At 47.1% G+C, this 13,132-nt stretch overlaps 1 protein-coding gene across 1 annotated transcript in view; it reads left to right on the top strand.

Annotated features, from left to right (window-relative positions):
• The window catches only part of LOC139060313 (thromboxane-A synthase-like), a 58,584-nt gene that overhangs the window by 18,925 nt on the left and 26,527 nt on the right, over nucleotides 1–13,132 (top strand). Inside the window, exons 2-4 of the mRNA XM_070539415.1 lie at nucleotides 998–1,119; nucleotides 6,084–6,136; nucleotides 11,103–11,199. Of these exons, the coding sequence (XP_070395516.1) occupies nucleotides 998–1,119; nucleotides 6,084–6,136; nucleotides 11,103–11,199 (272 nt within the window). The remainder of the gene's footprint in view (nucleotides 1–997; nucleotides 1,120–6,083; nucleotides 6,137–11,102; nucleotides 11,200–13,132) is intronic.

A 13,132-nucleotide genomic window follows, 5' to 3' on the forward strand; every position in this document is an offset into this window, starting at 1 on the left:
GGACCATGGCCTCGCATATACCAGCTACAAAAGGTCACAAAGGCACTGCTGCGATATTTCAATGCTGCCGGATTGAGTCACCGTCTGTGATCCGGACTGAGTGACCGATCGATATCGCCAGTCGACTTTTTCTTCTTTTAATCTTACCGTCCCCTTTTTCCTTTCCCCAGTGTAGGGTAGCCAACTAGTCTCAGTCCTGGTTAACCTCTCTGCCTTTCATTTATCATTTGCTCTCTCCCTCTCTCCACCGCATTAGCCACTGGGGTTAATGAACTTCAACCGGCATGCAAGCGTTATTGTGAAGTAGGACACCATTTATACACACAGCCTGCTGCATGTTTGGGCCACCCGACAGCCCACTACTTACCTCTGCCGCATTTCGAAGCACCGAAAGTAAACAGAGCTTATACTATACCGAAGAGAAAGTGGGACGATGCTCATACGGTATATGAATGAACTGGACAGAGTCAGATGAAAATACTCTTCAATGCCAAGCTGTGTCGTCGTATTGACGGTCAAAATGTTTTAATAACTGGAGGTATTACCTCTAGTTTCATTAGCTGTCAGCTATTGAGAAAGATATCTGAAATGGAGCTTTAGCGACGAGGCATTGTTAAACGTTTATCATCAGTGCGCCCTAATGGGAATACTATAGGAGAGAGTCCAATGTGTGTTTCCCCGCTTCACGTGTTCCCACAAGCTCTAAAAGCTCGCATAAAGTGAGTGGTGGAACAGTAGGCCTACGTGGAACGTATTGCGTTTGCGTCTGATAGCAAGTTATGCTTAGCGTTTGCACTGGTTCATTTCATCTTGTCTGAAGCCTCTGGTGTATCGTATGTCAAATCATGCAAAGAAGAACAAAGACAGAAAGGGGGCTAGAAAAACGCCTAAGATAGCACAAGAAAAGTCACAGCGAAAGCAGAGGAGTACGCGGCGCAATTGGCAAGGCAAAATTGGCAGCAATTCAGCGACTCCCTCAACGGAACTTTGAACACAGCGAGGACGTGGCATATCCTCAAGGCTCTCATAGATCCGACCAAGACCAAGGCAGCAAACAACAAAACCATCTACCGGTTCATCCACCAGTACGAGGGACCAGACTCCGAACTCCTGGAGAAGGTACGTGTTAAATGCTTCGGGGACACAAACCCAGCAGCTTACGCAGAGCGCTACCGAAGAAGAGAAAACGTTAACCTGGACAGACCCATCACGCGAGAAGAGGTCTACGCAGCGATTCGAAACACAACCAGAAACACGGCCGCGGGTGCAGACAAGATAAATAACGCACTCATCCGCAACCTCAGTGAAGAGTTAGTCGCAGAATTCACCGATTTTCTCAACAAACATTGGGAAGCTGAGACCGTCCCCGAGGAGTGGAAGCATGCGGAGGTAGTGATGATTCCTAAACCGGGCAAGAAACTGCAAATTGAGAACCTCAGACCGATCTCGCTCACATCTTGCCTGGGAAAACTGTACGAACGAGTGGTGACGCTGAGACTACAGCAGTACATGGAGGACAAGGAACTGCATCCCCACAGCATGTTTGGATTCAGAGCAAAATTATCGACCCAAGACGTACTGCTTCAAATCAAAGAAGAAGTACTCGGGAACGTCCCCAGGAGCGGGGCGAATATAATAATGGCATTGGATATCAAGGGGGCTTTTGACAATGTAAGCCACGAAGCTATCCTCACGGGCATGAACGACCTGAACTGCGGGAGGAGAGTCTACGGCTACGTCAAAGCTTTCCTTTCAAACAGAACGGCAACGATTGGCCTCGGAGGGCTCCGATCAGAGAAGTTCCTTACTCCAAACAAAGGGACGCCTCAAGGGTCGGTCATCTCCCCCACGCTTTTCAACATAGCAATGATTGGCTTGGCAAAACAGTTAAAAGAAATCGACGGCATACACCATGCCATGTATGCCGACGACATCACCATCTGGGTTAACACAGGCTCGCTCAGACAGAAAGAAGAGAAGTTACAAGAGGCAGCCACCTGCGTAGAGGACTACGTCAGAGCAAGAGGGCTAGCCTGCTCCACTGAGAAGTCCGAGCTCCTGAGAGTTTGGAGAGGAAAGCAAAACCGCACAGTCCCCACCAGCGACGAGTTAAAGCTCAACGTCTACCTCGAGGGGAAGCCGATACCGGAAAAGACGCTCTTCAGAATCCTGGGGATGTGGATACAGTCAAACCAACGCTGCACCCACACCCTCGCCCTACTCAAGGCATCCACCCTACAAGTGGCCCGCATGATCACGCGCATCTCACACAGACGCCACGGCATGCGAGAGGAGGACACACTCAAGCTGGTCACAAGCTTGGTTGTCAGCCGAGTGGCATACAGCCTCCCATACTACAATCCCATCAAGAGTGAGGTACAACAGGCGGACGCGATTCTACGCAAAGCCTACAAAACCGCACTCCACCTTCCCCAGAACACCTCAACCGAAAAGCTCCTAGCCTTAGGACTACACAACACCTTCGACGAATTGAAAGAGGCTCAACTAGTCTCCCAACAACGCAGACTACAGCAGACCCCATCTGGCAGGGAGCTCCTGAAGAAACTAGGCTGCGCCGATCAACTGCAAGAGATCCAGAGGACCGAAACAATTCCGGACGAGTATTGCAACACTCTAAAAGTAGCACCCATACCCCGGAACATGGATCCCAACCTACACAAAGCACGCAGAGAAGCGAGGGCTGAATACCTACAAAAGACACTAGCACCCCAAGAAACGACGGTATATGTGGACGCAGCCACATACGCCAGAGCAGCGGGGCAGAGCAACAGCAACGCGGTAGCAACGGTGATTGATTCGAACCTACGCGAGATCACCAGCGCATCACTACAAGGCTGTACGATAATCGAAGCTGAAGAAGCGGCCGTCGCTCTAGCGGCAGCGGAGGGATATCGTTCTAAACGGTCTTTAACAATCCTTACAGACTCGCAAACAGCGTGCCGCAACTACCTACGCGGCAGAATAGGGCACGAAGCGCTCCGCATACTCCGCTCCGGAGACCACATAACACAACGACAAACAAAAGAAGAACCAATTAGGCATACAATAGTATGGACGCCGGGACACACGGGAGTCGCAGGGAACCAAGAGGCGGACAGGATAGCTCGAGGGCACACTTATTACCGAGCATCCAACGTAGGCGACCTCGAGGAGACCGAACCTGTACCCCAAGACTATTCGGCGATACTAAATTACTACAAGGGCTGCAGAAAGCGGTATCCACCACCGCCCAACTGCCTTAGCAGAGAGGACTCTGTCGCGTGGAGGCAGCTACAAACGGCTCGTACCCGAACCTAAACGTAGTCAGCAAAATTTATCCCACACAATACAATGACAAATGCCCCTGGTGCCACGAAACACCCACGCTGCATTACATAACGTGGGCATGCCAGAAGATAGACGTGGCACCCGTTATACCAAACCCGAGTGCGGAACAATGGGAGGGAGTGCTCTCCAGCGATCGCCAGGTCGACCAAGAAGGTCTGATTCGGCGAGCACAACTGGCAGCAGCATCCAGCGGAGCCCTGGACTAAGGGCAACCGACCGTTGTGCTAGAAGATGGACGATTCCATCTGAAGACCGCAGAAGACCAGCGAATCTAGAGCTGATAAAGTTTTTCACTCACTCACTCAGAGTCAATAGTTATCATTACTGATGGCTGCCATGTGGGGCTACAAAACTTCGCCACAGGAAACATTGAAACACAATGAGCGTAAAAAGAGAGGAAAAGACAGGGAGGTTCGCCGGTATATAGGCCGGCCGATTTCCTTGCGCTGGAGAAGACTTTGAGGCGCTTAGTGTCTGCGCCTAGCTGCCGCAAGTCCGTCAGCCTGCACGTGGTGTCACAAGAATGCAGCACAGCAAATGTTCAGATAGAGAGCATGATGAGGGGGAAAAAAAAGGAGGTCGTATGCAGCACAGCAATCTTTCAGAGAGAGAGCAAGATGAGGCGAAAACAAAGGGAGGTTCGTAGGTGCATAGACCATGCGGTGGAACAACCAAGCAACCAAGGTGCATAGTAACTGCGTCTAGCTAGCGCAAGTCTGCAGCGCACTGCTGGCGCGGGAATTGTTGAGTAAGAGTACCCAGGTCTGCGGTAGCATGTGTAAGACAAACCTCAAAGTGCTATCGCTAGTTATTTTAAGCAACATCCTCTATCCGTAAAAGCTTTTTTTGCCTTTTATTTTTCCCGATTCACTGCGCTTTTGTGCTCTTTATAATATACTTCTACATTGCATTTTAACATTGTGCGCGTGTTTCGATCGCTTTTTTGCAGGAAGAGGAGAGAGCATTTCAACTTCTTCAAGAAATTGGGAATACCAGGGCCGACACCAAACATCTTTTTTGGCAACATATTGGAAATGCACAGAAATGTAAGTTGCAGTTATTTTTTGTGGCTAACGAAATGTGAAGTCGCAAGCTAATGTGTATAAATCTGCTGACAGAGTTTTTGCATCTAAACGAGGCACCAGGAGCGCGGGACCAGTGGGAGAATAACGATCCTTCTTTAACATCCTAAACTATACCAGCTGCCATCTCGGAGGCTACAGTTTAATGGAGGCTCCACATTTAGCATGCTGAATAAAAAGCAAAATTTAGATTTGAACCTGCAGCAGCTGTGAGTCGCATTTGTTGATATTAAGACAGCGAACGATGATTCTGATGCGAAAGGTTTGGAAAAGCCTGACAGAAAAAAAAATTGTCCGTAAGAGTAACACCAGGATTGGTAGAGAAAAGCGAAGGCAGAGTTCGCCCATACGACGACGAACGTTCACAATTTCGACCCCATGGCAAGCAACAGCAAGCCTCGCCGTATCTACGTTTCACAGATTTTTTTTTCTTTTACGGTATAAGTACCAAAGAACAAGAAGAAGGAAAAGATTCTAAGGAATATTTATATATTGATGAGATTGCCTTTGTCAAATGTTGAAAAAAATGCAAGAGCAATACGGGTATTTCAGCAGATCTTTTGTAAGGAGTCAGCTGAGACTACGCAGGGTTAACATACAGTACATGAACTGGTCGCATGGGAGCATGCCTGGAAAAGTTTTAACAGAGGGAAGTTGCCATCCTGCCCTTAAAAAGACAAATAATTTCGAGGAGGAGGCTCAACAATGGCGACGGAAGAACGTAGGGGGCAGTCGCCAAGAAACTATAAACGAAAATGAAAACATTTAAAAGCTGTGCCAGAGTTTGTGCAAACTGAAGATAAACTGGACGGCCGAGTACAGTAAAGCGCTGATTCAACGAGTAAATTCACGTGAAATTGAAATAGTTACTACGAAGAAACCAAACATTCGTACGGCGCAAGTAGCTGAAGTGACGATGTTGAGTCGAGCAAGTCGATTGGCGATGGATAGCACAAAAAGTAACCGTTTGATAGTTAATGCCATCTCGCACACTCAACACAGACAACACATTATTTAGCCTCTTTCAGTCCTCATGTCCTCTCATTAACTTTCTGTAGCGAGATAGTGGCGTCTCCCTCCTTCACGTCGACTAACCAGCACGCAAGCCTCGTCAGTGTTCTGATCTCAAGAGAGTGAAACAGTTTGCAACAAGAACATTGTAGGAGCAGTCAGGAACGAGAACGTTGCAGTCGAGATATGCAGACACACGGTTCTGCTGCGCAATGACTTAACAAAAAAACGGACGGGAGACGAGCGCGAGGTGAAGTCACTGAAGATTGAACTTCACTGGCCGAAAAAATAAAAGAAGGCTATGTAAAAGGGGGCAGTAAGGCACCACGGCGTTAAACTCAAGGTTTCGGGGTTGAGGAAGGATATCAAAGCTGTAGGGTAAGTCCAACCCATGTGAACAACGGCCACTCAACAGCTGACTAAAGATTCTCGCCGTAGGTAGCTCCTGTGTTCATTGAGTAATCCTGGATCAAGTGACATGTACCCTTCTTCAACTCCTGTCTGCGGCGTTTGCATATTTGTTGTCTGTGTCCTTCTACCTCTGTGTCTTGTGTTGTCTTCACGCTGTTTAATAAGTGTGAAATGTTTGTTGTTCGCTTTAAACAGGAAGGCACCTTGTATTTGCTATATAAATTTTTACAGTCGCCAGCCAAAGCTTATCGTGAATGGATCGACAAGTACGGCGATGTTGTTGGGTAAGACCGTTGATTTTTCTTCAGATATACTTCATTCCTAATATTTTCCCTGCTTCAGTAAGAATAGTTGATCTGGTTGCAAAATTTTAGATGGTACGAGGCATGGGATGAACGCCTTTGTAGCCAAGCACGCATTGAAAGATAGCTTGGCTGTTATTAAAATTTGCACGTTCAAACGTCGTTACAAGCGCGTAAGTTTAAGCGCAGCAGAGACGCTCCAAATCCTACGTACATCGAAATATCAGAACGTGCAATCGCCAACGGCCCCTCTGGTTGATCGATGCCATTAACCACAATGTTCATAAAGCGCACTTTGTCACACGATTTTTAACGCGATAGCGTTAAGGAGCTCGTGTCGCAGAAAAGCCGGTGTCGTCGGCGTCGGTGTCGTCGTCGGTGTCGGCGTCGGCGTTTGCGGCGTTGACCGTGAGCGATAAATCACGGCAGGCGCTTCATAAATAAAAAGCAACTTCCAAGATTGGCCCGGTGGGAATCGAACCCAGGTCTCCGGAGTGTGAGACGGAGACGCTACCACTCAGCCACGAGTTCGATGCTTCCAAGCGGTGCAAACGCGCCTCTAGTGAATGCGGTGTTGCCTTCGAAACGAGCCGTGGAAAGTTATACTGCGGTGTATATCGGTAATTATGAACATGTAACGTACAGAACTTACAATTACACGAGTTGCGAAGTGCGTTTCCGCTGCATTTCTTCTGCGCTTTCCGCACACGCAGAGCCATCTTGCGGCAAACACAGAAGACCCCCTCCACTCAATGTACGGCGCTGCCCCGACAGGAGGCGCGCCGCGCGCGCATTGGGACTAAAGTCCCTTGATAATTTGAAAGTACCGCCACTCTTTGAACTCTGCCGCCGCCGCGCGACCTCCTCGCCTCCTCCTCGCCCCTTGCGCGTCCCCCCCACGGCAACCAGTTTTGCCCCCGTTTTCCTGCACGACGATTGGTCTCCCTGCCGTTGCCCTTGGAAACGCGCGGATCTTGAGTTTTGCTTGTGTTTTTCTTTTTCGTTCGCGCCATTTTCCTCCTCAGCACGGCTGGCTCGGCGCTTTAGCTCGGCGTAGCGAACGTTGAAAGCTGTGTTTCCTGCTGTATAAGCTAGCGCTATGCCTTGCTGTTGCGCATATAACTGCAACAAGAAGCCTGAGCATGGTTATGCCGTTTTTGTGATACCGCAAGGAAAGCGTGACGGCTTGCGCAAGAAGCAGTGGCTGCATAACATCGGCCGAAAGAACTTTGTTCCGACAAAGAACAGCGTTGTTTGCGAGGTGAGGCGTCTCTCATTGCTCGTAGCAAATCATATCGTAATGCACCTAGTAATTCTTCCGGCCTGCTCACCAGCGTTTTTGTTGCGGCAATTTGTACGTTGCATAAAAATGCGGTTGCCCTCAGTAACGTATTATTATAAATGTATGAAGACGTTTTACTCATCCTGCCTGAGTGACTAACTCTTCTCTAATTGTTCTAGCTACATTTCACTGAAGACCAATTTGAGCCGCGCATATTACAAAGACTCGGGAAAAAAAAAGCTGAAGCTGAAAAAAGTTTGCTTTCGCTGACTTTCATTGCCATTAATTTATCATTTGTTTAATTCAATCGGTAAGCACTAGTAATTTCCCCTATGTTGTCCTTCGCGTCTTTGTTGGCTTTTCATGATATCTTACCACTGCTGTGTTCTCTTGAGCGTCTCTTTTTCTCATAATTCTACACTAGCATTGATTCTGATGTTGAATATTATATTCAGTACTATTATTATTGTTGTCGAATATTCTATTTTATGTTCTCGGTTACGTGTATCTTGTCAACCAACGTTAGTGCGTGTACATAAAAATAAAACATTCTGCTGACAATGCTGTTTGATTTTCGTTGCTATAAATGTTTTGTGATGCTTAATTCAAATCAAATTTAAATATGCTACTACATAATGTAACAAAATTTCGTTGTGAACTATTACAATACGTTATCCAAAGGCGTTTCTCTTGCCTAAAGATATAGAATGTCTTCTCCTATAGATATACCGAGTATTTCTTAACGCTTCCTTGACGGCGACCCCTAAAGAATATTCATTAGATGCCCTTCCTCGGCTTCTACTACTGTAGTCAATGAGCGGTTGCCGGCACCGCTTTTTCACACTGAAATTCCGCAATCGTCCTATTCAGTTTACAGACCACAGCAAAAAAGCTATAACTTTCACATTGTGAAGACAAAGGCATGGACAGTCGATGCACTCGCGACTAATTAAGGCATGCTGAATATATTAACTGCGGTGCACATACGCGCACAGGCAAGAAAAAAGGGTGCCAGGTGTTCTTATTTATCGCCCAAGAGAAGCGAGCGTGAAAGCCTTCTAAAGCCTACTGCGGTAAGACATCCTTCATCCAACTTAATCGGCCTTAATCCCCTCTAATGTACCTTAATCCCTCCTAATTCACCCTAATCCACCTTCATCCACCCTAATCCAGCCTAGGCCTTCTTTATACACCTTTATATTTACTAATGCACCTTAATTCACCATCATTCACCCTAATCCACTTTCATCGACTTTAACCCTCCTTAATACACCCGAATTAATCTTAATCCAATCACTAATCAATCATAACTTTGCTAATCAATAATCATGTCTTATACACGGGTGCACATGCTTTGGTTCGCTTCCCGCCTTCTTTCGGTCACGCGATATTTTCTGTAGGTGACAACACGACCTTGAAACAGAGGTCTAAGACTTTTGCTTAATATGCCGCACACAAAGGGATGTGTCACAAGCAATACTAGATCAGACGCACAAAGTAAAGCATCTCATCATGCGGCAGAAAAACTGTCTGGAATTTAAACTCGCCTCAAAAGCTCCCTTTACATCGGTATACACCGTTCATACGGCTTTAGGAAAAAACCAACCCCGTCATAAATGTTGCCTGTAGCATTATAGATGCGGTTATTAACATTTCTCAAAATTTTCAACCCCACTGGGGCGCGCAACTGGCCCAAAATAACACGCCTCCATAGAATCCTGCGGCCCGTCCGCGGGAGCCAGGGAGGAATAGCGTGCCGTGCGCAGCCGGCGGGCGAGGAGAATCGAGGAGGAAAGCGCCGTGAGGAGGAGAGTGTCGCTACTTTCAAACATCAAGGGGCTTTAATTGGGACCGCTGCCAGGCGCGTCGCGGGACTCCCTCTCCCCTGACGACGCTTCGCCGTGCTCCCGGTCCTTTCTTTAGATTACTATCTATCTCTCTGCCCGTGCCGATCACGACGTTTGGCTGGCGTAGATCGTTTCCCCTCCGAGACACCGAGTTCTTTGGTTCGTTCCGTTCGCTCAGGCGCACGTTTCGTTGCCGCGCCGAACGCTGCGTTGCTCGACGCTCACCGCGTGATAGGTGGGCGCTAAGTCCGATGCGGGGCGCATCGTAAGTGATTGCTGTGCCGTAGCGCATTGTCTTATACCCCTTGGCGGGTCGACGGGAACGCTGTCGCGTCCCACTCTTGAAGGCGAAGCTTAAGCGTCCTCCAATTTTTTCTCTCAAAAAACAAAAAAACAGATATCCTCAGAAACATTCCTCTATCACTCCCGAATTTCCGGCAATATATATATATATATATATATATATATATATATATATATATATATATATATATATATATATATATATATATATATATTTGAGCGAAAGATATTCGAAAAGTTAGGTGTTGTTCCTCTTTGTTCCGTGATTCGGCGTCTGCTGTACTACACCTATTAATGTTTAGTACAGTCAAGAGCAACATAAACGTTTCTGTACTTTCTAGGGTCGTATATAAACGTTCTTGTAAAACGTGTCTTCTTTTTCATAACGATGAGATCGGCGTGTTGCCCGTCTATAAGTCTCTCATTAATGTTGCCGATTGCTGGTCGCGTTTATAATATCCACGGCAAACTTTCCCCCAATGAGCAGCGAAATTCTGCACCGTGAAGGTTCTATATCATTCTTCAAAGTTAACTTCGCTAATGAGTTTGTTCACGAACTACGCCGCCACGTATAGCACTTCGTTATTGTTGCGTAGGAGCCTTCATGCAAGCACTTGAATGTGTGTTACCTAGTGCTGGCAAGGTGGTCGTACCTACTACCTCAGTATTTGTCACTTCGTTAGTTGACAAGTCTGGTACTTGCGACCTCGTTTGAAGCTGCATGCAAACGAGATGCTTTGAAAGTCGATGTAAACATCTTCACAAGACCGCGCCATCAGTGTGGCCTGTGGTGAGCGTATTTTCCGCGGCAATTATTGCGATAGCAATTATATGGGCACAACAGGCGCATTTCTGCGGTTCGCGTCAGCATGATGTTCCGTATAAAGTTCAAGGGCGATAACAGCGTCGCCGCGCGGCCTACGCTGTATGTGCGAGTGGAAGCTTTCGAGGGGAGCCGACGATCACGGCTCAATCTCGCCCGCAAGGAAGGGAGGAGAGCGGGAGGAAGCGTGCCGCCTTCCGTCGCGCGCGAGCAACTCAGCGTCGCGAGGAACCGAAGGAGAAGGGGGGGGGGGGGGGGGCGGGGGCGTTCTACTCTGGCTGCAACTGCGTACGTGGCGACTGCGCGCAGTCGCGCGGGCGTATCTTGAGAGAGATCTGCGTTGGGGGCAGAGTGTACGTGCGTCTACGGCTCGTAGTTTAATACGTACTATGTGTTCTCGGCGCTCACCTTGCGTTGAAGCGATAGACAGCACGAAGGTCACTTCACTCGCTGTTGCTGCCACGCTTACTCACGCCAACGTTCCGGCAGCGAGTGTCCGCGGTCATCGAGTGCGATGCGTTCAAGTTTGCTGTGCGCGCTGACACAATTTTTGTTAATTTTGTCAGCTTCCGACTGCTCACAAGTCGATACGGCCGATAAGAGCACTATACTTACTTAGTATGGCTGTCTGCTAATTTGCTCTCTCAACCGATGCTTCGCCTTTCGGGCGAAACTGCCACTTTTCTTTCCCAGGTACTTCAACGGACACCGGCCGGTCATTCTTACGGCAGACTTGGAACTTCTGAAGAAGGTTCAAATCAAAGATTTCCACGATTTCCCTGACAGAAGCGTGAGTCATCTGTTCTGACGATTACACTGCTACTAAATAACATATTGGCAGAAACTCCATCGCAAGAATCTCTCGGCATTGGCAGGCGCATTTGCTCTCCAGTTATTTTGCGGAGAGTGCTGCTGCCCCATGTCCTGGGAAATAGAGACAGTGACTGTGTGGTACAGCGCGGACCGGGACAGGGTACACAGGAAAAAACTAGGGCAAGCGCTTACTGCTAAGTTAAATTTTATTGCCTCATACAAGGCGTTAAAGATAAAGAACAGAGTGAGAACGACATAAAAATGTATATGTAAAGAAACAATAAACATGAAAAAAGTAAAGATAAAAAAGATTATAAAGACATATATTTTTATGTCGTTTTCGCGCTGTTTTCTCTATATAACACCTTCTATCAGGCAATAAAATATCATTTGTCAGTGAGCGCTTGTCCTCGTTTTTTTTCCTGTGTCCCCTATACAGCTTCGCGCTGTACCACATAGTGAAAAATGGAAAACCAATTAGCGAAAACCGTTACCCTTCTAAGTCACAGTATACTTTGCAAGCGCCTACACCAATCCGAGCCACGCCTTCTTGAGATACGCATGGATGTCCTTTTAGTTTCTTTATTTCTTTATTATTACTTTTTGGTCTATTATTAGACGATCACTTGCGCATGACGTTTACTGCTTGTTCACAACCTTCTCTGGAGACTAAGTAATTTTATACCATATTTTATAGCAAGCTAAGAAAAAAATCCACGTGGTATTGTTGTCGTATGGTTTCCAAATTGGTGAGGGCAATAAATTGAGGGCAGTAAATTTCGCTGTGCAGTGAGGCCTGTTTCTAAACTTCTGTGACACCATCAGAAATCCGCGTCTTCCGTATAACCGGAAGTTCAAACACGCACGGCAGGATTCCTCGTATAGACGCAGTTAGTTGTGCTTGCGCCCTCCTAACAAGCTGAACGACCAGTCCGTCACTGTGCTTTTATGCGGTGCGATCAATTATTGCTGTTGCTGATGAATTATTATACATAACAAAAAAACACTGGCAAAATTCTTCTATGTGAAGCATTATTCGTTTTGACAAAATGAACATATATATTCGTCCACTGCATCGCTAGTAATTGGCCGTAATTGGACTAGCAGAAGCACCACAGCTCCTCACGGCTGCAACCTCCCAGATATTGTTTGTTTGTGCGCTTGTTGGCGCGTTCACGTGTGCTCCTGCGTGTGGGCGGCCTTAGGAGTTAGATTTCATATATAAAATGCAGAGATTCATGTAAATTCCTTGAAATAACCGTGCGCAACATACGGTCTTTTTTTTTTCTTTTACTCATTACGCAAATTTTAGGGCATTTCCCTGGTTAACGCATACGTGGATCTGGCGAACTGACGGGTGCACTTCATCCGTTTTCTCAGTTTCTTACGGATGGCGATATCAGATGCGCGTAGATAAGAATGTGAAGAGCTATCGGCTGTGCCTGCTGCGAATTTGTATACACGTTGATCTTTGAACTATGTTGCTCCTGAACGGGCATGCCACTTGATGCGCGAATCCGATGGCCCACATCCCTTCGTCGCGTCTGCTAAAGAGTGCCAGATGGGCTGCTTCGTTAGTCCCCCCCCCCTCCCTATTTCTTGCCGCAGCTAAATTCACCTTAGAACAATAAATTGTGCACCACTGGAAAATCTCGCTTACGAGACTATGTTGCTGAGTGCCTTCACTTTGGCTGAAGACGGTCTTAACATAGCGAACATTTTTGTATGACTTCGTTTTGTCTAACTCCTGAAATATCCCCATAAAGGGGCTGCAGAATGTATAAAGAAATAAAATAAAATAAATAAACATGTCTATAGATAAGTCCAGGCCGCAGCACGACCAACGGTATGGTTGCGGAAGCGCACGCTTGTCCTATAGACGTTTACCACTGCTGCGAACCTCTAGAATA

The sequence above is a fragment of the Dermacentor albipictus genome, chromosome 5 (assembly GCF_038994185.2).
Source record: "Dermacentor albipictus isolate Rhodes 1998 colony chromosome 5, USDA_Dalb.pri_finalv2, whole genome shotgun sequence".
NCBI classification, from domain to species: domain Eukaryota; kingdom Metazoa; phylum Arthropoda; class Arachnida; order Ixodida; family Ixodidae; genus Dermacentor; species Dermacentor albipictus.